Source organism: Trachinotus anak, unplaced genomic scaffold (assembly GCF_046630095.1).
Source record: "Trachinotus anak isolate AG129_WGS33_773 ecotype Australia unplaced genomic scaffold, CSIRO_AGI_Tana_v1 ptg000019l, whole genome shotgun sequence".
Classification (NCBI taxonomy): domain Eukaryota; kingdom Metazoa; phylum Chordata; class Actinopteri; order Carangiformes; family Carangidae; genus Trachinotus; species Trachinotus anak.
The window spans coordinates 23527903-23550742 of NW_027273870.1; the positions used below are offsets into that span (position 1 = coordinate 23527903).

At 41.0% G+C, this 22840-nt stretch overlaps 1 protein-coding gene across 2 annotated transcripts; it reads right to left on the bottom strand.

Annotated features, from left to right (window-relative positions):
* Positions 1 to 2557: 2557 nt before the first annotated feature.
* On the bottom strand, positions 2558 to 21796 carry gna12a (guanine nucleotide binding protein (G protein) alpha 12a). 2 transcript variants are annotated; one of them, XM_071503424.1, is made up of 6 exons: positions 21332 to 21796; positions 15287 to 15505; positions 4944 to 4994; positions 4638 to 4838; positions 4108 to 4314; positions 2558 to 2860 (listed from the first exon to the last, which is right to left on the bottom strand). In XM_071503424.1, the coding sequence occupies exons 1-6, from the start codon at positions 21647 to 21649 to the stop codon at positions 2699 to 2701; spliced, it is 1158 nt and encodes a 385-aa protein (XP_071359525.1). In that variant the 5' UTR covers positions 21650 to 21796; the 3' UTR covers positions 2558 to 2698. The 2 variants fall into 2 exon arrangements, with proteins under 2 accessions (XP_071359525.1, XP_071359524.1); XM_071503423.1 differs by having other exon boundaries at positions 4638 to 4994.
* Between the last annotated feature and the right edge of the window lie 1044 nt (positions 21797 to 22840).

A 22840-nucleotide genomic window follows, 5' to 3' on the forward strand; every position in this document is an offset into this window, starting at 1 on the left:
AACACACACAAAAACGGACAAATTACACAGTTCGATATCATAAGGCGTGTTGAAGTGCTCATGAGCAGCCTCGTTCCCCCCTAGGCCATTTGGACTCAATACTCAGGGTGGGAGGAGCAGCCCAGCTGTGTCCTACTGCTGCGTACCACAATGCACATCATGCAAATGTCGGGGATCAAATCAGTATTTTCATCTCACAAATTCTCCACATAATACACAGGAACCGGGAAAGGATATATTTTTGAAAATACACGCTTCTGATTGGCTGACAGGTATACGTTAAAATCACGTAAAAGAACACCAACACCAACACGCTGAAAACCACCAGTTTAACCACCATTTTAAAGCAGTGCACAAAGTATGTAAAACCGCAAGTAACCATAGCAACAGTACTTTTTTCTTTATGCTACATGACCAGGTAACTGTCACTGGTGAAACAGACATAAATAAGGCTGCAACTAGTGATTATGCTCATTAGTGACTGATCTGTTGGTAACTGTTTTGATTTTATTGCTCGATTTATCATTTGCTCTTTAAAATCACATTAACTGATTTTTTTGGCCACAGGCTGTGAACCCACCATTGAACCTTTAAGTTGATATGGCAAACAGTTGCTTATTTACACATCCAGCAGACACACAGCAACATAAGCATATATTTGGAGTCGTGTCCTTGGTCATATGATGAATCTAAGTTCAATCATCAGTCTCTTGTAAGCTCTGTTTTTGGTCTCCACCAACTCCTGAGGGAACAATCAGGCTGTTCAGCTGCTAAATACTCCACTGTTTCTGCAGTGTGGTGCAAATCAGGTCTTGCACAGTAACTTTATCAGAGGTTTATTTAAAAAATAAAATAAAATCAGCTGCCTGCTGCAGCTGGAAACAATGCTCTTGAAATCAGTGACACACCGAACCGACTTTTGAGCTCTACAATCAAAACAAAGAGCTGAAAAGATGCTTAAACGCAGCACATTACTGAGGGGAACTGCAGAGTCGATTAATAACTCTCTGCGTGTTCATCACTATGAGCAACCTTTACTCACAGTAAAAAAAATCCATTAGTGATATAAAAAATATTGTCTAGTGCAGCTTTAAAATGTCAGAAAACGGTTAAAAGGCAGCAGCAGTCTGAAATTCACACCTACTGAATTGGAGAAAACCAAATCAAAATGATGTTTACTTGATCAATAACAAAGGATTCATTCACTATCAAAATTATTGTGGAATAATTTTCTTTTTCTGTCCAATTACTAGACAAACCAAAGGTTAAAACTGATTTTTAAAAAATGATCTCAATGGGATTCACATTTTATTAGCATGATAACACCCTCTGAGGTGCCCCACTATAGAAATACCATAGTAGAGGAACAGATCTCACTGTGTATCATCATCTACATACATTAGCTGCTCAGTCTGCCCTGTTTCATTCACTCATTATTGTTTGGATGTTTTGTGTCAGCCCTTTGGTGTAGACCTCTCACCCCAACTGCTACAGTCGGTACAGCAAAGTCCACAATGGCTGCCAGAAAGGTGAGAATAAAGTCATTAACAGTTCGACCCTGTCATGTTCTGCTGTTCCCGTCACGTCTACAGGGCAAAAGACCAGGAACAGGCAGTGGAACCGTATCCCACAGTCTTCTTGTAAAGGGGATACTTATACAATATACCTCAGGTTAAGTCCAGGCTATTGTGGTGCATGTACTGGGATTTTGTAGAGATGAACCATAATTCATGCCAGTTCAGGAGCGGTGTGTTTCTTTAAAACCAAAAAGAGTCTCTAATTTGACCGTCTGCTGTTTCTGCTGCAGAGGGAGGAGGCAAACAATCTGCCTATTGTGCCAGAGAGAAGAGGAGAGGGATAGGTTAAGAGGGACACGACTTGTCTGCAGCTGTTCATCTCTTGTATGATGGTTGGATAAGGAGAATAAAGTAAGGGAGGAGAGATGAAGGTAGAGGGAAAGACAGTGCAGCAGAGAGTGGGGAGCATAAGACAGACTGATCTCTTTCCTCTGTTAAAGATCATTGACAGGAACACTTGTGCAGCCTTATCACATAGCACAGCATATGACCAGTACAGGCCCAAAGCCTCATCCCTCTCCTTCTGTCACATTTACATTAAGACAAGACTATAAACTTTCTTTCTTCCTCACTCTGCCTTTCTTTTTTTCCGCTCTCTTCCCCTTCCTGCTCACACAGCTTGATCCAGCTACATTTCAACAGGCAGCAGTCGGACTCGGTTTAGTGACAGGGTTGTCATCAGTCTTATATACATCTGAGAAAAACACTTTCAGTGCTCATGTCATGTAGTTGGTGCTTTTCTCTCATTTCTCTCCCTCTCGCTCTCTTTCTTTACACATTTCTTGACATGTATATTAAGGAAAGAACACTTGAGTGCTACAAATAGGAGAAGGTGACTGTCTTTCCAGCACACACACATTTTTACAGGTTACACGCAGGGTCTTGTCCTCCATGACCCTCACAGTGTCCACAAGGGGCCGACGTAGGTCCAACAGGTCCAGAGTCACCTCATGGGTTCCACAGGTTCAGATTTCAGTTAGATCCACTCTGTGGGTCAACTGACTGCTCCACAGGTCAGTGTTCACATGCGTCACAACGAAGCAGGCCTTCTCCTCCAGGCTTGAGTTCACGGCTGGTTTCACAGTTTACAGTTAGAGAAGCCGTCGTCTGCAGCATGAAGGTCACTGCAGCATGATATCTTTGAGGTTTTCCTGCAGGATCGTGTCCTTGACGGCGTGGAAGACAAAGCGGATATTTTCTGTGTCCACGGCGGTGGTGAAGTGGTGGAACAGCGGCTTCCCCCGGTTTCTCCTTTTACGACTGAACGACTGCACCAGGAACGCCTGGAAGGAGCAGAGCAGGGACACTTAAGTTACAGTTACAGGCAGCTTTCTACAGGGACTTGATTCTTTAAATGTCATGTATATGAGAAACCCTGTTTCTGTAATTGAGTTAGGATGAGATTTCCCCTGGAGATGGACATGTATACAAATTACCGTCTCATCTGCTCTTTACATGTATACATTTGCATGACAAAGACTTCAGACCGTGTGGGATGGGAGGATGAAAGGAATTTTTTTTTTTTAAAGCAATTCATAATATTTGTAGCTACATAAATAATAATATCAAAATAAGTTTCCAGAGCTAAACATTTCAAAATATTTGTGCTTTACAGTATTTTTTCCACTGCACTGTCAACATTTCACAACAGAACAGAAAAAAAAAAAAAAAAAAAAAAAAAATATATATATATATATATATATGTATGTTTTTTATTTTAAAGGTCAGGAACCTCTACGTTGTATCAGTTCTGCATTCAAAATCAGTAATCAGTGAATCCCAAGCAATGGACTGACCTGCTGCATGCAAATGTAAATTCACAGATGACAGGTTACTTAACGTGTGTCTAGCCTGGTTTCTCTGAGTAAGAAAAGGTGACACACCACCAAAGCAATCAATGCCAATGGAGCTTCACATTCTATTACAACATCATTGCTTTAACATGCTTTTCAGCTTTGCAGCCATGAATAGTGTTAACAGCAAGTCACTCATACAAAAGGCAATCACGGCAATGACCAAATTCAACACATGTGTAAAGCTGATCACACTCAAAAGGGATGTAAACTCTCACATAGCTACAAGGGGCAGGTAAACAGACCAGCACCAGGTCTAATCCAACAAAGTATCATCTAGAACAGGAAAACAAGAATGTAACCGCTGTTAAGGTTTTAAAGAAAAAATATTACTAAGGTCTGCCGTCTGGTGGTGGTGCTAAATCATCTTATCAAGTTATATCCTCTGAGATTCCTTTAGAAAAGAACTTGAGGCTCTACAGGGTTTGATCGCTCTGATTGGATTGGATCTTTTTCTTATTGTGTTTTTGAGGTCGAACACCCAACTGGGACACACACTTCCTGTCTTTTTTTTTTTTTTTGGATTAACCTTCCTTCTTGTGTGCACTGACTTAAAGCCTGCGTGTGCTCACTCACTTACTGTATGTATGTGTGTGTGTGTGTGTGTGTGTGTGTGTGTGTGTGTGTGTGTGTGTATGTGTGTGTGTGTGGGTGCGCAAAATCATCAGTGTGTGTACCTGTACATCCTCTAGCCTGCGAGGGTCTCCTCTGAACTCGGGAAAGTTCTTGCGAATGTCCACCGTGCGAATCTTCTCCACCAGCAGGTCTGTTTTGTTGAGGAAGAGGATGATGGACACGTTGAGGAAGAGCTTGTTGTTGACAATTGTCTCAAAGATGTTCATACTCTCCACCAAACGGTTTGTCCTTCGATCCTCCATCAAGACCTGGAGTCACACACACACACACACACACACACACACACGTTATTCTTTGTTTTTTTTTCAGGTTTTATCTGTGCACCAATTAAGAATTCAGCCGTCATCATATGACTTGATTTGAACTGGAGCCACGACTGAGGCAACAATCAAGTTTCTTCAGCCAACCACAAAGAGAGCTTTGTGTAAATCTCAAATGTTGTGTCTCTCTGATGTTTCTCGTCCATTTCGTAATTCCAGAAGTCAGGAGAATAATGATCGGACTGTCTGATTAACCTCTGAAAATCTCAGCGTGACATGATCAGGAGGGGGCGAACGTGTTTGAATGGTACCTGGTCGTACTCAGACGACGACACCATGAAGAGTATCGATGTGATCCCGTCAAAACACTGAAACCACTTCTGCCTCTGAGACCTCTGCCCTCCCACATCCACCATCTTGAAAGGGATCTTCTTAATGACAAAGTCGTGCTCCACGATTCCTTTGGTCGCCTTCCTGGCAAACAAAATGTCCTGCTTGCTTGGGATATAGTTCTGAAAAAAAAGGGAGATAAACATTTTATTTTTCTTCTTTAAAAAGTTGAAAGGGGTGAAGCAATACAGAGTGAACTTCAGATTTAACCAGTCACTGTGACTCACCAGTTGTCCAATACGATCCAAGTTATCCAGGAAGTATTTCACTGACTCACTCTGCAGACAGGAAGAGGAAAAAAAAAATCCATTAGAGCTGAGAATGGAACAGAGTTATCTTATTACACATTAACCAAACTCGAAAGACACAAATAATCCAGTTAACCCACTTCATCTGATCATTAGAACAGTTTGATTTCTTTTATTTTCTCCGTGTTTACCTCTCGTTTCATAGAAGCTTATTGATTTAATAATACATCAGTCGATGCAACAAAGGACAGAAAACATGAGACCAGCGTTAATCATATCAATCCCATCATTTCATCAATCCCATCATACCGTTTGTAGCGTACTCGGAAGCTACTTTAATGGAGAGGCTTGACCGATATCACAGTGTTCTGAATGTATAACTGGACCGTGAACTGGCGCGACTCACGTGATATAACGGAGTCGTAACTGGGTCTCTGTGTCCACATGAGCCCCGTCTTTATTAGTGCTGTCTCTAATCACATTTAGTGTGCACTGCCACACAGACACTAACATGACTTTATGGCTCCATAAAGCTCTGTAAACTGATATTAAAGCTGCACTTACCAATATTATGATATTGACAATGGATCAAATGACTGTGTGTAATTTGAAAGGGGCAGCTTGTGTTTTAGAGGGTTTTTTGTAGATTCTTTTGTTTTTCTGGACCAGTCTCCTCTCTCACCAAGCTCGGTTTAACTGGAAAAAGCCCTGCACCCACTGCACCCTGCCTGTCCAGCATTAAATAGCAGACAAAGTATTTAGCTGCTAAAAGAGCCACATACTTCCCGCAGGACTGGTGGAGACCAAAAAAAAATCTAAAAGGAGACTTAATATTGAATTTATATTCACTTGGTGGCCAGAATTACAACTCCACATTATTATAATACGAGAATACGACCAAATGTGTTTACAAGTTTATGTACTTAAGATTTTGAATGAATGCTGTAGGTTTTTAGACTTTGTGATGTATTTTTCCTGCCATTTAAACCTATATTTAAACCCATATTTAATCCTGTAGTAACAGATTTTTTGCCTCTTGGGGGCAATGGAAACAAGTTGTGAACAGAACATTGACTTTTCATCACCTTTTAAGATGATATGGGGAAACATTTTTGGTAAACAGTTCCACATTTACACACACAGCAGGTATGGAGCAACATTAGTATTCCTTTGGAGTTGTGTTTCTGGCTATCTGATGATCACTCTGTTGTAAACTCTGCTTTCGGTCTCCAGAAACTCCTGGGGGAAATATCTGGCTCTTTAGCTTCTAAATGCTGCACTACAACAACAGGAAGTTGCTGCCTGTGTCTGTCTGCAGTCTGGTGACAGTGACAGGTAGTGTACAGTTGGTTTTTAAAGCTCTGAAAACAGCTGCCTGCTGCGGCCAAAAGAAGAGAGAGAGAGTGACCCTGAGGAGAACATTTGTTGATGAACAGTTAAGCAATGAGCCAAAAATCACTATAAAGCTCTGTACAACTGAGGAAAGGTGATAATTCTCTGCAGCTTCTTCACCACAAGTGACCCCATTCACATTGGAGAAATATCAATCACAACCACTTGAAGGCATCAGTTGAGTTCATTTCATTTCTGTACAGGAGGAAAATCAACTGAGAGACTCTTGAAACTTGAGTTGTATCATCCATCGCACTTGCATTCATTCTTGTCAATACCACACTGCTGTTGAGTAGTAGTGCGGCTTAAGTGCAGCCTCATCGTCACTGCAATGGATTACACAGCTCAAAAAAAAAAGTTTTGAGAGGCTGCTAATTGATTCTCATACTGAGTGGAAACTGTAGTGGTAGTGGTAGACCTCTACAGCACAGCAGCATGATTTGCAGAGCAGTTTGCTGTGGTGTCAGGGATTTGTAATTTGTAGTAAACAGAGTTACAACTCGCTAAACCAAAACTTCACAACACAAACTGTGCATAAAACATGTAGAAACACAGGGTTTAAGATGAAAAATTGGGTGTGTGATGTTCAAACTACCTTAAATATTCTTCCTCACTTATGATTCCTGACAATAGTTAAAAATTGAATCTCTCTCTTCCTCCCTTCCTCGCTTAAACACACACACATTCAACAGGAAACAGCTGTGTGTGTGAAAACAGTGGGGAGAGACATGGGGGAGGGAGGGATTAGCAAGTCAGACAGAACCGAGTTACACAGTCATTTTAGCACTACCATTACACACACATACACACACACACACACACACACACACACACACTTGGGCCTCACCACAGTGTATTATACATTATTCCTCTTTAAAACCATGTTGACAGTAACTTTTTTCCAGACTTTGCAGATTTTCAGTTTCTGACCAAACAGAATCAGTGAAAACTCCTCACGTGGCTGTTAAATTAATCGCTGTCATCCCTGACATGTCGCGGAACAACCAGGAAACAAGACCCCTGTGCGGGTGAGATTTGACCCCGTGACCCTGCCGCTGACCTACAGTGTCACTGCAATAGGAAACACAAAGCCGGGCACTCTGATTGGTTCAGCGGGACGTGAGCAGGAGGAGGGGCTGGTCGGAGGGAAAAGCAGGGAGAGGGGGAATTCCCAGAGATGAAGGGATACGCAAACACAGACACAGACACAGACATATATGAGCACACACTCACACACACAGATCATTTCCACAGACGCTTTAACTGCCATCAGCAGGAACGAAACAGCCTGATCATTCATGGTGGTGGAAGCGTAAAACTAAATATCAAAATAAATTCATTTTATTAGGACAAGGATGAGTTTAAGTGCATTGTAATGCAGATCCATAAGTAGTTAAACTGTAAAATATAGCTATAGTGTGTGTGTGTGTGTGTGCGTGTGTGTGCGTGTGTGTGAAGTTGAATAAGGCAGGAGGAATGTCTCCATTCATGGCTTGTATGGGTAGATTAGGGGCTTTATTACAGTAAAGACCTGAATAAGCTCACATTCTGCAGTGCGTGTGTGTGTGTGTGTGTGTGTGTGTGTGGCAACAGGTATATGTGTCACTAGCAATGTGTGTGTGTGTGACTGGGTGTGCCACTATTCTTTGAAACTACAGTGGTCTATTAACTCGCAGTGTGAATCTGTTGAGTAATAATCCAGGGCTGTAACTAATCATTCTTTAAGTTATTGATTAATCCAATGATTACTTTTTGGTCAAAATATTCAAGGTGACATTTTTAAATTGCCTGTTTTGTCTCAACAACACTTCAAAATTAAGCCTTGCAGATCCGTTTTATTTCATGCTTTTGCATTTGTTAACATGCAAAACTTTTATTCATACAACTTCTGTTCCCTAAAATTCCCTTTAAGTTTGTTTGACTGTTTGTGTTTATTGCACAGATGCACATTGTTGCTCTGATGTTGTTGTGTTTCAGGATCTCCGCAACTGCCCTGGTGAGAACAATGTTGTCAAAAGAAACGGAGAAATTGTGGCAAAAACTTTGAAAATAAGACTCACAGGAACAATTTTCAGCTCTTCATGCACATAAACACACACTCACACACACAGCGGTGGGAGACTCTTATAAGTAAAAGTCCTGCGTTCAAATTTTACTTAAGTTAAAGTGCAAAAAATATACTTAAAGTACCAAAAGTACTTATTTCAAAATCATGTATATTATATTATTGGATTATAGTTACTGATGCATTAATGTTAATATCACTTAACACAACACCCAAACCAGAAACAGGGATATACGGAAAAAGATTTTTTCCTCTGTAAACACTTATATATAAATTACTGTACATACAGTAAAGTCAATATTAAATCATGGAGTACAACTCCTCACTGACAGCAGCAGCAGCAGCAGCAGCAGCAGCAGCAGCAGCAGCAGCTTCCAGGTTGAAATCTCATCTCCTCCACCATATGGAGTATATGTTTGTGTCTGTGCGTGTGTTTCGGCCTCTTTTACAGCCTCTCCACATCTTTGTTGGGCTTCAAAGTTCCCTATACAGTGTCGTCTAAACTCATACCTCCTTTATTTCAGGATGTCTGTGCTGCTGAAGACAACAGCAACAGTTTACCATCACAGCATGATACACAACCTTGTTTTTGTCAGGCGAAGGAGGTTTTGGTATTTGTATCCTATATCAAACTCTGCGTTATCTGGGTGTGGTGGGAACACAGAGAAGCTTGCAAGTAAACAAAATCCTTACATGTGCTCGCTTTCAGTTTGTTTTTCTGTCACTATCTCCAACTCCTTCACTCCGTTTTCCTTCTCTCTCTCTCTCTCTCTCTCTGCCTCCCCATCCCCCCGCCCTTCTCTACTTTCCACTCCCTTCGTTTCTTCCTCTCGTTGGACTCTCTCTTGCTCTCTTCCCTCGCTCTCCCTCCGTCTGCCTGTGGCCCAGCTCCAGCTGTGCCTGGGAAAAGCTGACTATGGTATCCCCGGAAAACCTCTCCGAGAGTGGAGAGAGATGGGGGAGGTTTAGAGTCTCTAACTCAGCACATTTACTCCACGGTAGACATTTTTTTCTTTCTCTTACTTTGAAATGATAAGGCTAGTGATACTTTATTATTTACTTATTGTCAACAAATCCCGTGAAAAGAACCAAACCAACAATGTGTTAGCCCATCTCAATGCTTCATACTTTCACTACCCCGAATGTGACACTCAGGCCTCAAAGTCCTTGTTTCTGCTGAAGTTGTAAATCTATAGAAAGGGTTACAAATGTGTACTTCAGTTTTGAAAAAGCTTAAGTAACTTCCTGAAACAACTGGGCACTGCAGTTTTTAGCAAACAGGAACAAAACAGGAGCAAACTGCATTTTTGGAGTACTATTTATAGTTATAGAGCCACAAGGGAATTCCTGTATTTTTTCAGGTCTTATTCTCATAATTCTGAGAATTCTGACTATGGGTTATGCTAACTGTGCACTAGGAACCTCTTTTTTATAGAGATTCGGAAAAACTTGACTCCAGCAAAACAGTATATATTGGGGCAAACAGTGCAATCCTCCTGATGTTTTCCAAAGCCCCAGGGTTAGCTATCACGCTTGTTAACCGTAAGAAGATCTACTTACTGGGCAACTTGCCAGCTAACTAAACAGCTGCCTGTAAATCTCAGCTCATCTACACACGGTTTGTTTACATATTTGTTTCAGTGGATTGCTGGCGATTTAGCGTGTGCGCATGCAAGGGAAGTAGTAGCAAACACCAGAAGATTTTTCTTTCGTTTTGTCTTTTATGGAAATGCAAGAGAACTGTGCAGTGGCTGGCTGAGAGCGAGGCTGGCTGGACCAAATGATCAGCTGTCCATGCAGTAATAGAATAATGCTATATATGAAATGATAAATAATAAATGTTTGTTATGGGTACAGATGAGTAGTTTGTGAACTGGCTAGCCAAACAGCTAGCTTGGTTAAAGGTCCCATATTGTATAAAGTGAGATTTCCATGTCTTTTTTGAGTATAAAGCAGGTCTAGGTTCTATATAAATACTGTGAAAGTATCAAAGCCTCAGTCCACAGAGAAATGCACACAGCCTGTATTCAGAAACTGAGCCTTAAAACAAGCCATCAGGACTTCTGTAACTTTGTGATGTCACAACTGTACAGTCATTGCCCTCAGTTATGCCTCCAGCATGGCTCACCTGAACCCATAATCCAAACTTGCAGGATTCGGTTTCTCTGAGTGTTTACCTGAAATCTGCTTTATTTTTATTCAATTGCACAGAAAACAGTCAGCCAATCAGAAGAGAGGCCCACAGCCTGTCCTCTGATTGGCTGACTGACCAGAGCTCCAGAGAGAAGACTGAGAGAGGAGATGTAAAACGACATTGAGGTGGTTTTTGGTACTTAAAACCACAAATATATCTTCTTATGGTTAACAAAACTTCACATAAAACAGTGGAAAAGTGTAAAATACGAGAACTTCAATACGGGGGTTGTTTTATGTCTTCACTATCATTTGGACTTGCAGACGAGTAATTTAAATGATTTGCGTATAATTTTAGTTGATAAGGTTTAAGCAAGCTTTTTCCCAGTAAATGTTGTTTAGCTGGAGTCACATTTCCCAAACAACAGAGGTGGCAAGAAAAAAAATCAGCGTGACTCACTAGTCAGTCATGCTACAATTATGAAAATAAGACTCAGGTTGAAAAAGAAAAAACATTTCTACAAGGCACATGTTCTTGTGCTTGTGAGTATTTACAGCTGCGGGAGTGTATGTGGGGTTGACTCAAAATGAACTACTGCAGGCCATGTCACCCAGTGCAACAGTGTGGTGTTTAATAGTGTTTGGACATCAATGGAGCTCTACAGCACAGAGGTATAAGCTGTTTCAGGCTTACACAGACAATGCTATTTCAATTCATAGTTGGTTTTTGGTCTTTTCATGGGATTCGCTACGACAGTGTGAAAAATATAAGAATATCGAGGGCCTTATCCTGTAAGCTAGACTGATCCAGAATGATGCAGCGCTGTGCAGCTCGAGCATACTAGTTTATCATAGTGACTCCTGATAAGACAAGGCAGTCTGACCCAAAGCTGTGCACTGACATCTCACACACACACACACACACACACACACACATACAGTATGTTAAGTGAGAGGGAGACGGAAGTGGCTTCTGTCTGACTCCAGATAGTTTTGTCACTGATAAATGTGTAGCAAGGTGAAAGGTCAAACTTGCAGCTCTGAGCAGACTGTATCGCTGCAGCGTCACTTTAAGTAAAGAACCAATAAACTGGCGGCCACAACCGATACAAAGCGCACTGACAACAAGACCATCTGGCGATGCCGATGGTGTGAGACATTTGCTATGTTGACAATATGGTTAGCAATCATTCATGACATTCTGCTGAACCATTAAGGGTCATTAACAGTCTGTCTGGCCCCTTTACAGCATATTTGTAGACACTTGTAGCATCAAGTGGTTTTTCCAGCCATTCTGCTCCTCACAAATTGTTCTTTAAACTACAGTAAGTGGCTGCTTTAAAGCTGCCACTATTTGTTTGGTTCTCTTCAGACAGCAGAGAAAAGAGATCGACTTAAACATCTGGGCAAAAATAAACAGGATGGTCTGACTGGAGATGGGACTGAGCAGCCAGATATCCCATTTTACTCTTTCTGGACATCTTTATGTGACATCTTTAAGCATTTCAGTCATTATTTAAAGCTGGTCTGAGCAGGATTTATTTTTTATAATATGCTTGTCTTATTAGCCTAAATAACAAAAAGACAAGCTTTCATATCCCCGACGGATATAATATAAATATGTCCCATTTGACATAAAATTGTAAAACAGTCTACAGCCATTCTAGTGAATCAGTGAAGCAGTACTTAGGGACAATGGTGCTTTGAGCTGTATAGATGGTTAGTATTTAACACATTCACCATCTTAGCATGCTAACATTTTCTAATTAGGACAGGAAGTGCAGCCGAGGCAAATAAACCAAAATACTGGATAAATTGAAATTTTGACCTAATGTTAGATGAGGGATCACACAAAATAAATACCAAATTTCATGGCGATCGATCCCATAGTTGCTGAAACATTTCACTAGTAAAACAAAAATACCTCTTGATGAAGCTACAGTAAATGAATAATCATTAAGATTTTGTGCTATTGCATCCCGCAGATGTCGGGACCTTTTACTGCATAAGTGAAGACTTTGACTCGCTGGTGGCGCTCACATTTCTTGTTTCTGAGAATCTTCAATCTGGACCAAAGTGGGCGGCTGATTAACCCTGCCGTCCCTAGAGCCGCTAACATGGCTAAAAATCATTGCTGCAAAGTAAGTGAGGAAAAAGAGCTTAAGATTCACCCTTAAACCTCCACCCCCACTACTCACTGACAAAAAAAAGGCTTTAATGAAAAGAAGGAACAGGTTACCAGTGAAGCATTATGATGCCTTTTGATGATGATTTCAAAGTATTTCAAATTTTAAAAATAAAGTGCTCCACCACTCTGACATTTGGGTGAGAATTTTATTAAACTTTTTAAAAAATTCTGGCATTTTCAAAAAATAATAATAAATACTGCCTTATTTTCCATCCATTCACTGTGACTAGTTAAGAGAAAGTGTTGTGTGCATCCTACCACGTTTGTTCAGTGGCTGTTTAAAATATTAAGGTTAAAAGGAAAAAGAATGACACTGCAATTTACAAGCCATTTCAAATTGTGTTTGGTTGCAGTGTAGTGTAGCAGATGAAAATCCACAGGGCTCTATTTCACTGGCTCCATTTCCAGTCAAGAGAAAAATAATTACATATTTGGAAAGTGGCCAAACAATAAAAGGAGAGAGGTAAGTTACTCAGAAAAAAACAAGAAATATTTCCGCAGGTTTCACACAGTGCTGCGCTGCTTCACTGAGTCGATGGGTAAAAACATTTCCGATATTATCCATTTGATTCATCTGAAGTTGAGAGCATGTCAGTGATTATCAGCGCTGTGAGGACTGGCTGTGCTAAATCAGTTACCATGAGGAGAGCTGCTGCTCTCCACTGCTGACGTCACTGAAGTGATGTGGAAACATTCACGTCTAAAAACATTTGAGGTTCACAGCCACAGGGACTACAGAACTAAAAAACATACAAAGTTAAAAGGTTTTTTTTTTTTGTTTGGTTTTCTTGCCATTACTCTTCAATTTGACAGTTCACAGCAGAGTGAGACAGAAACGATGGAGAGGAATGATGAGTGTCAAAGATCCTGGGCTGTATTCAGATCCAGGATGTTATTTGTTCTGTATTTTAAATAAGGTTGACTTCACACTTTTAACCAGAAATTGCTTTTTGCCATTACACTGATACAGAAAAGGAGATGTTACATTTTCCACTGATAAATAAGTGAAGTCTTGCTCGGACATAGGTCACTCACTGGACGCTCTTTGGCTACTGTGATGCATTAGAAGAGAAGCATCGTCTCAGCCAGTGAGTAGTCTATGAGTAAACATGACTCTTAGTCAGTGAGTGAAGTGGAGGCTGGTTTTTGATGCAGAGGAAGAGAATTAGTGAAAGTGGTTTATCTTCATAACCTGGAAGTCAGGACCCACCCAAAGGGTCACAAGGTCACTGCAAAGCAGAAAAATGACTGAACAATTTATTTTTTGTGAATAACTAAATAATTCTTCCTCCTCATGCTGGAAAAAATATTTTAATTAAAAACAACCTCTTTAGTTAAAGATGTTTTAAGACAGGCAGATGCAAACTGTAACGATGGGTCATCAGGGGCTATTGCTTTAATTTAGGGGGTCACAAGTTAAAAGGCAGGGAACTACTGGCATAGACTACTACATGTACAGTTTGAGACATTATTATGTAAGATTTCAATCTCTTGGCTATGTCTGAAATATCTGTGACTGAAGACCAGTACAATTTTTTTGAGATCTTTTGCTGAACTTACTTCTTTAAACTGCAAAATGTTCTTTTAATAACGTTTAAGTTGCTCGTGAAAACTCACGTCTATTGTAAGGCTTCCTCATGCGTATTTTAATCTGTCAAACCTGCAAATGTCTATATGTCCATATGTTTACATATGTGGGAATAAATGTTTCACTGTTTTCACATGAATTATTTTATTGTTTTATACCAGCCCTTTGTAACACACTTTGTAAATGCTCATTTTGATAAATGATACATAAACAGTAAGTACATTTATAAACTGTCACAACCCGTCATTCATCCTTTATCTAACCACATGAAGAGGTCTGCAGTTGCCATGGGGTACAGAAGAAGACTGGGCTGTAGCTCTGTCTTTTATTAAATATGTCTATAAATAAATAATGTTAAATTAAAGCTGAAGGCTGTAATTTCACAATTTAGGAATCCAACTGAACAATTATTAAATGTCTTTGAGTTTAAAATGAATTCAAACCAATGGAAAAAAAAATATTAAAAAAGTATGATTTGGTAAAAAAAAAAAATGTATCCACATATTTTGGTTAAAAATAAACACAAGTTGGATTATGAATTGATGCGAGGCTGATCTTAAGGTTATTCATTGTCACAATAATCAGTAGATCGGCAGCTACAACAGAGCATTGCCACCAGCACCACCAGCACCACCACCGCCCTAAAACCCAACAGCACATGTTGCAACTGAAAGTGCAGCAGGAAAACTTGAGCAAATTTGACCAAAGCTTCTGCAAAAATGAAAAAAAGAGGCCAAACATCAACAAATCTGGGACCACTGTGCCCAAAATGAGAAAGATAATAATAATAATAATAATAATAAAATAAAATAAATATCAATATTATATTCAGTTTTGTATAATCACTAGTGTTAGATAACATCCAGTTTAAAATGCAGAGGACACATGTCAGGAGTCAATCGGCTGTGCGGGCACATTAGACAAAAAATCTGGAGGTTCCTCTCTGATCTACTCACCAGTTGGAACTCAGAGCGCCGTGCGTAGGCCTCTTGTATGCCGACGTCGGCCCACAGGGCGCTCAGTGCCATCACGTACAGCTGAAACTCGCTGGGCTCGACCCCCGAGGCGCCCACGCGTCCCTCCCACGACATCACCAGCATGCCTTGCTTCTCGTTCTCGCAGATCTGCCAGCTGATGCCCAGCTTGTCCCGGGCGTCCACCAGCACACGCATGCCCTGCAGAAACGCACAAGCAGCATGTTACAGGCCTGAAGCGGTGCAGCAACTGCTGTTTCTAATGTCAGCAATATTGTACAAATATTTCCTGACCACACAGATGAGAAGAAAAAAAAACTCTCTGCATGTGCTGATTCCTGAGACATCACCACTGAGTGTAGCATTACTGGTAAACATGGAGTAAGTTTAATGGTGAAGCACGTGTCTCTGACTCACACACACACACACACACACACACTTAAACACATGCACGTGTAGCTGCTGGTGGTTTTCTGAAGAAAAACCCTGCTGACTGATCTCTTTGGGAGGTCTCCTACTGAGTAACCAACACACACAAACACTGAGATCCAGCGTTGTGTTTGTTTTTTTATTAAAGCTTATTGCAGCCAATTTAGTTAAACATTTTTTTTTGTTTTAAATTTTTATTTGTACCTTACTATTTCTACTTTTTTTCTAAATCTAATTTAATTCGTCACTTTTGATGTTTGTTTTCATAGCATGTTAAATTTCTAAATGTACTGCATTAATAAAGCTTGTTTGCTTTATTGTCTAGTTTATCGACTGACACAACAGAGGACTCTGCACAGTAGTAAACATTCTCAGTGAAGTGCGAAGTGTTTCAGGGGTCACCGCAGGTTAGGAGATGTGTGTGTGTGTGTGTGTGTGTGTGTGTGTGTGTGTGTGGTGTGTGTGTCTGTCAATGACTCATGACAACCTAACCTCTTGTGCAATAGTCACGCCAAAGTTGTAGAGCTTAATGTCATATTCAATAGGTGTTATGTGCCCACAACATCAAGTCCCTGACACAGCTCAACTCTATCTCTACAAAGACAAAGAAAATCTTGAGAAAAACCCAAAGCGAGAAAAAAAAATTTGAGAGAAACCTTGGACAGGAAAATCAAAGAGAGCCCCCCTCAGATAGGTGTGTGTACAACAGGAGTAAAACAGTCAAATACAATAAAGAAAGGAAGACAGCAGCTACTCTGTGTGTATGTTTGTGGCATGTGAGACTGTGTATGTGTGTGTCTGCCCGGGGTGCCTCTTTGAGACTAAGCGCTGTGGTGTGTTTTTAAGTCTGATCCCTCATTTACTACTTTTTTTTCATGTTTATGTTTTTTTTTGTAGTAGGAACGAGTAAAACAGGCGACAACTCAAACGACCGAGGAAACCCCAGACTGTGACTCGTGTTAAACACAGACACACACATGTAACCATGATCTGACACACAATGAGATCCAACACCAGCATGCTGGTGGTGAAATTACTAACAGAGAGTCACTGTGATGAAGCCTTGAGTCACATCCAGTCATGACTTTTGTCTATATAATCATTTACTTTTTTTCTGTTTGGAACCAGCACAAAACTTATCAATTTACTAATCTGAATACTCCACTTCACTCTTGTCTGTCTCTCTTCCTGTATGCTGTCCGTTTCCCTGCCAGCGTGTCCGTCTGTCTTTCCCTCCTGTAATAAGTCTGTAGTCAGCTAGCGTGCCTTTATAGTTTACATTTCTACACCAAATACGACAACGCCATATCAAGTTGACCAGGCTTGTCCTGTTTCAAAGCCTCCTCCAAATTCGGCCAAGAAATGCTGCCTTTTTTTTTTTGCCCAAATTTGGAGCACAATACCAGAGTATCCTCCCCATTCTCTCGTGTGAGCTGGGCTTTTTTTTTTTATTAGGGCATTCAGGTGATCTTTGTAAACTTATCTTGTGAAAGAACCTGTAACACAGGTCATTTAAACTACTAGACAAACAAAAATAAAAGTATATAATGGCAGTCATTCATAAACCTTCCTTTTTCCTGTTGGCATTCTGGTTATGTTGATTTACAGATAAGATGGGCATTATAAAGACGCCTTAATCTTTATTCTGGTGGATTATTATCTATTTGTCCCTCATGTATTAAAGGGAAATTCCACAACTCCTACTGTAAACGCTTGTTTAATTTACCTTAATCCTAGCTTACTGTGGTGTTTCAACGTTGTTGTCTGTTTGAAGAGGACTTACTGGTGATGAACATGGAAACGTTTAACCGTGAAAAGGCCTCATGAATGCAGCATTCATTTAGCATCTCTCTGATGCTGTAGGTGCAGCCTGTCCTCCAGTATGTGGACAGCATCCTTTCACAGGACTCAGCCTCTAAACTGGACAGGACAGCCTGTCTTTGAGTCTTCTGAACCTGAACCTGTCTGTCTGTTTGACATATACAGTAGGCATTGCTATTAGATAACTACCAGAAACGCCAGAATACAGGAACTATTTCACAACCTCACCCCTACCCCAAGCACAGAGGGCAACACCAGTCGAAAGAGACACAGAATTTGTCAGAAGACCAGCTTGTCTTAGGTGTCACTGGTCGTCAGTCCCTGACTACATGGAGCTGGCAACTTGTACTTTTACAGTCACGATGTGGTCGATGGCATTGTTAGTAGCCGCCTACAAGCTGTCCGGGAGTGTCAGAGGCCTGCGTCTTTTATCACTATTTTATAATTATACAGTAACTGCCGTCCTGTACTGATGTTGTCCACCCCATGAACTGCACCACCCTCCTCTGCCTTTTGTGCCCCCATTGTCTTCTCAAAACGTAGAACATCGCCCACTGTAGAGCAGACCTCAAAAACTGTCAGAATACAATATCCAATCATGTAATCAGTGCCTCTTTGCCCTGCCCTGAAACAAACAAGTATTAAGTAGTGATTAACCTCTTCAATCTGCTCAGTTTAATCAGCACAAACTGTCTTGAAAACCACAGAACTTTATTTTTTAATTCCTGTGAGTTTCCCAACATGCCAAACATGCTGAGTTTGGGGCTTCAATAGCTTGAATGGGGGGTTGGACCAAGCTGATAAAGAATAAACAAAAAAAAGAGAGATTGGACGATGATGATTTAGCCGATATATCAGTTTTGCTAATTCCTTTGCTAAACAGTGGCTGTTGTGACAATAACTGGATAATGGTAAATGCTAAAACATAGTACTAGATGGGGAAGAGACACATAGTTTATGAACTGACTCAGTAACTGACACAACAATATCTATGTAAAGTTTGTTAACATAACATTAGCCACCAAGCTACTGGTCATACCAGACCAGGTGAGCCTGTAGCAGAGAAGCTCGTGAGTGCACTGAGCTGAGCAACAGTGTGTTTTATTGCTAATGAATTCAACTTTTTACTTGTGAGAGAAGGAAAATGTGACTAATTCTTTAAGAGCTTGTACAGCCTCACTTTAAAGCTAATTAAAAGGGAAAATTAAAGGACATTTGTTGATTAAGATAAGACAAATCAGCCAATTGCACTCTGTGTAAGACACACACAGTTTTCAAACACTGAACTTGAAACATCAACCCTGATTGATGGGGTTTCGACAAAAATTGAGTCAAGCAAGAAAGCAATAATGATAAAGAAATAATGACAACCAGAGAAAGAGAGAAAAGAAAAGCCTTTTCTTTGCCGCTCAGCGTGTTTTCTTGCCAGGTGGTGGTGACTGTCGCTTGACAAGAGCTCTAACCATCGTTGTGTTTACAAGACCAGAGGTAATAAAACTCTGAGCAGAGCTACGTCTTCAGACTGGAGGCTACAGTGAGTCGCTATTGGAAAGTGACAAGATAGGCTGGGGCTGGCTGACTAGCGTACAAAACTTACAAATGGCTCCTTTAATGAAATAAAAGATCACATGCTCTAAATTTAGAAAAAAGAAGTTAAAGATAGATGATTGTATTTACAAAATGTAAAGCATGTAAATAAACGGATACTCATTGGTCCACTTTTGAGTGTAAAGCTGTTTCCCCGCTACCTAACTCGAACCAGGCCGCAGTTTTTTTTCAGTTTAACTCGTGAGAAATAAATGATTCCACTTTGACAAGGATTATACCAGAGCTTTATCCGTTACTGGAGGTATAATTACTGAACCTCAAGGAGCGGGACCACACCTGAACTCCACCTCTGTTATTTATCTTTATAAGCCAAACTGTGTGTGCCACACACCTGTGTGTTCTCTTTCACCTTTATCCCTTCTTCCTTCCTGCTTTGTTCTTCATCTCTTTATTTAGGTTCCCATGAAGTTGATCCTCCACTAACGCCCCAAACCGTAGACAGGAACTCAGTCAAACCACCAGCAGGTGTCGGCTTCATTCATGGAATCATGTTCACTTTATATTGTGGTGAAGTAATTTTTTCAGATACATTAAGTTTTAACATAATTTTTGATGGGTAATGAGACCACGTTATTTACAATAACTAATTAGCATATCCTCACCTCCAGGTCTATAATTGCCATAATTGATGCAGAAAGGGCTGAAACAATCGATTAAACCTAATCAGTAACTATTTTGATAACTGATAACTGTTTGAGTAATTTTTAAGCAAAACTTAATGAATTAATCAAAAAATCCTTGGTTCCAGTGTCTCAGTTGTGAGTGTTTTTCTTTATCTTATGTGACTGTAAACTATTTATCTTTTGGTTTTAGACTAGGTCACATAATTTTAGCAATTTGATGACATCTATAAACAATTAATTGAGTAATTCAGAAAATAATCACCAGATTTGTCAATAATGAGCATCATCTTTAGCTGGCCTGTAAATGATGCATCCTGCAGCGTGGATAAGATTATTTTTACAACATTAAAGCCACTTAAAGGCAATAGGCATACTAGATATCTGGGTCTTAATTGATTAGTCAATTGACAGAAAAGTAATTTGCAAGAATTTTGACGATGGATCTTTAGCATGTGTCAAGCAAAATTGCCAGCCTCTGGTTTCAGCTTGTCAAATGTAAAGGTTTGCCGCGTTTCTTCACAGTCTGCGTTGGGTTTTGAATTTTTCTGACAGTCGACCAGAGAAGCAAGATGTCAGCCTGGACTCTAGGAACCTGCACTGGAACACGTTTCACCATTAACTGTTATCTTATATTCAGACTGACAGATGCTTTTGGGTTTTGTACTATCAATCAGACAAAACAAGTATGTGGAAGACGTCACTTTGGACAGTTTTCACTGCTTTCTGATTATTGGACTAAATGATGACTGGATTAATTGGAAAAATACTAGAGAGATTAATCATTAATGAAAACATCTGTCAGGCTAGTGGCAGCAACTCTGATACTACTATCTGTCTTGTGTTGCTACAAGAGATAGAAGGTTTCTCAGGATGCCAAACAATGGCGGGGTGGGTGAGGGGAATACAGGCATGTACAATCTTGTTAGTATTTCTATGTGATGGTGCAAATACGTGTGCTGGGGGCAGACAAATGTTGCAACAAGATTTCCACTCGCTTGTTGTTGCCTCTTCTATCTGCTCCTACCCACCGTACAGTTTTTGATGGTGGTGGGTTGTGAGTGTATGGGGAGTGGGGGGTGGGGGTGCTTTCTGTTCTGATCCCGTGACAGGACCGCCACTGTGTGCTGGTATTCGGGGCAGGGTACTGCATACTGCCTGGGCTGTGCAGAAGTGCAGGCTCTTATCATCCTCGCCTGGGCTGTGTGTGGCACTAAGGGCGGATGTGCTCATCCCTCAGGAATAGTCTGGTATTGTTAGCTGGTGAAGGAGGCCCAGCCATGACAGCAAACAAAGGGGGAGCACACACACACACACACACACACATATACACACTTCAGGATAAAAATATGTACTATGTCAACAAACCTCTTTGTGTTGTTCAAGAAAGTTCTCAACAAACACAAAATCAAAATAAAAAAAAAAGAAAACCTAACGCGTTGACAGCAGATAGCCTTTTATATAGAGGAAGATTAAACTTTTTACTCAGGGCTATCAAGTTTGCCTGAAGGCCTCAAGCTGTTTATTTCCCATGAAACCTTGTGCTTACCTTCAGTATATTCTCATAGATAGTGTCCCGGAACTCCAGCAGCGCCTTCTGATCAAACTCCTGCCCGTTGATGATGCGCATCTGTTTGAGGAATGTGGATTTTCCGCTCTCTCCGGCCCCGAGCAGGAGGATCTTCACCAGCCGGCGGACTGCTCTCCTCTCTCGGGCGAGCATCGCGTCTATCTCCCGGCTCCTGCGCCGCGCCTCCCGCTCCTGCGCCGCGTCCCTCTCCCGGCTCCTCTCCTTGCTGCCGCCCGGGTCCCGGCTGGCGTCGGCCGGGAGCAGGCAGCGGCTCAGGGTGCGGACCACTCCCGACATGGCGAGTCGTGGGAAAAGTTCACCGAAACTTCAGTGGGAAAATGTTCATTATAGGATGTGACCTCTGGGGTGGAAATGGCCCAGCCCGGTTACATCCACCTGATGGATAATGCGTTTCCTGCGGATAAACAAATAAAGTCTACATTTAGATTTAGTGAATGAGGCAGTGATCTAGTCTCCAGCCGGCAGACAACCCGTGTCCATCTTGGTTAGACCGCGCCATCAACAAAAGTCACTCTGATTGAGAAACAAAGCCACAAAATGCTCAAAAAGTTTTCAAGTTTAAATGTTTGATCCCGTGCTGCCCAGGAAATATAATCTGAAGCTGATCTGAGGTCAGTCTGTCCATCCAGCGCACAACAATAGTGAAAGCGGCGCAAAGACTCACACCGTGGGACAGCCCATCCAAACTAAACACAGCCAGCGGTTTGTGAACTTGAGCAGCTCCTCCGGGCGGCGGTGGGACGGTCTGACTGATGGGGGGGGGGGGGGGGACTACCGGAGAACTACCGGGGGCGACCGTCAGGCGACGCCACCGAACACAGCGATGGGCGATGAGCTGGGTCAGGGAATCATAGGAGGTCAAGATATTATTGATTCTAAATGCAATAATAAACATATTCTGAATAATTTGTAGCCTATAAATAAAGACAGATGACTCCAAAGAAGGGAAGTGTTTTTTTTTTTGTTTTTTTTTTAAGAATCAATAAATCAAGATATTAATTCCAAAAAAAAACTTGGTCAGGTCAAGGACAAGCAATTTGTTGTTTCTCTTTTGCAAAACATGTATTCAAACATTTATTTCAACATTTGAAGCTCATTTTGATGATCTGTTTGCTGCAGGAGGTTCAAATACCCACGAAAATGTACTTTTCCCAGGGGCGGCCTAACTTTTGTCAACACCTGTAGCCTGCCCTGACCTTGACGCCTGCCACGCTTTAGAAAAGTCTGATTGTGAACTTTCATTAAAAAAAAATTTGAAAAATCAAAAAACACAACACACAAAATTCATTCTGTGTTGAAATAATGTTTGCTTTCCGTCCCAGGACACGCCTTCAAACAGGTCCAGCTGACCAGCAGCTACGACATTTACAAACACAACACAACACAAATATCAGCACAAATAAAAATTCAACCATCTCACTATTCAAACTCAAGAATTTGTGCAATTATTTCTCTTGCCAGGTGAAT

Excerpts from the sequence above, each read along its gene's own strand:
- gna12a (XM_071503423.1), bottom strand. The coding sequence starts at position 21,649 with ATGTCGGGAGTGGTCCGCACCCTGAGCCGCTGCCTGCTCCCGGCCGAC. Across the intron at positions 15,506-21,331 it reads TCTATGAGAATATACTGAAG|GGCATGCGTGTGCTGGTGGA; the intron begins GTAAGCACAAGG and ends GCGTTTCTGCAG. Across the intron at positions 2,861-4,107 it reads GCAGGCTAGAGGATGTACAG|GCGTTCCTGGTGCAGTCGTT; the intron begins GTACACACACTG and ends TGCTCCTTCCAG.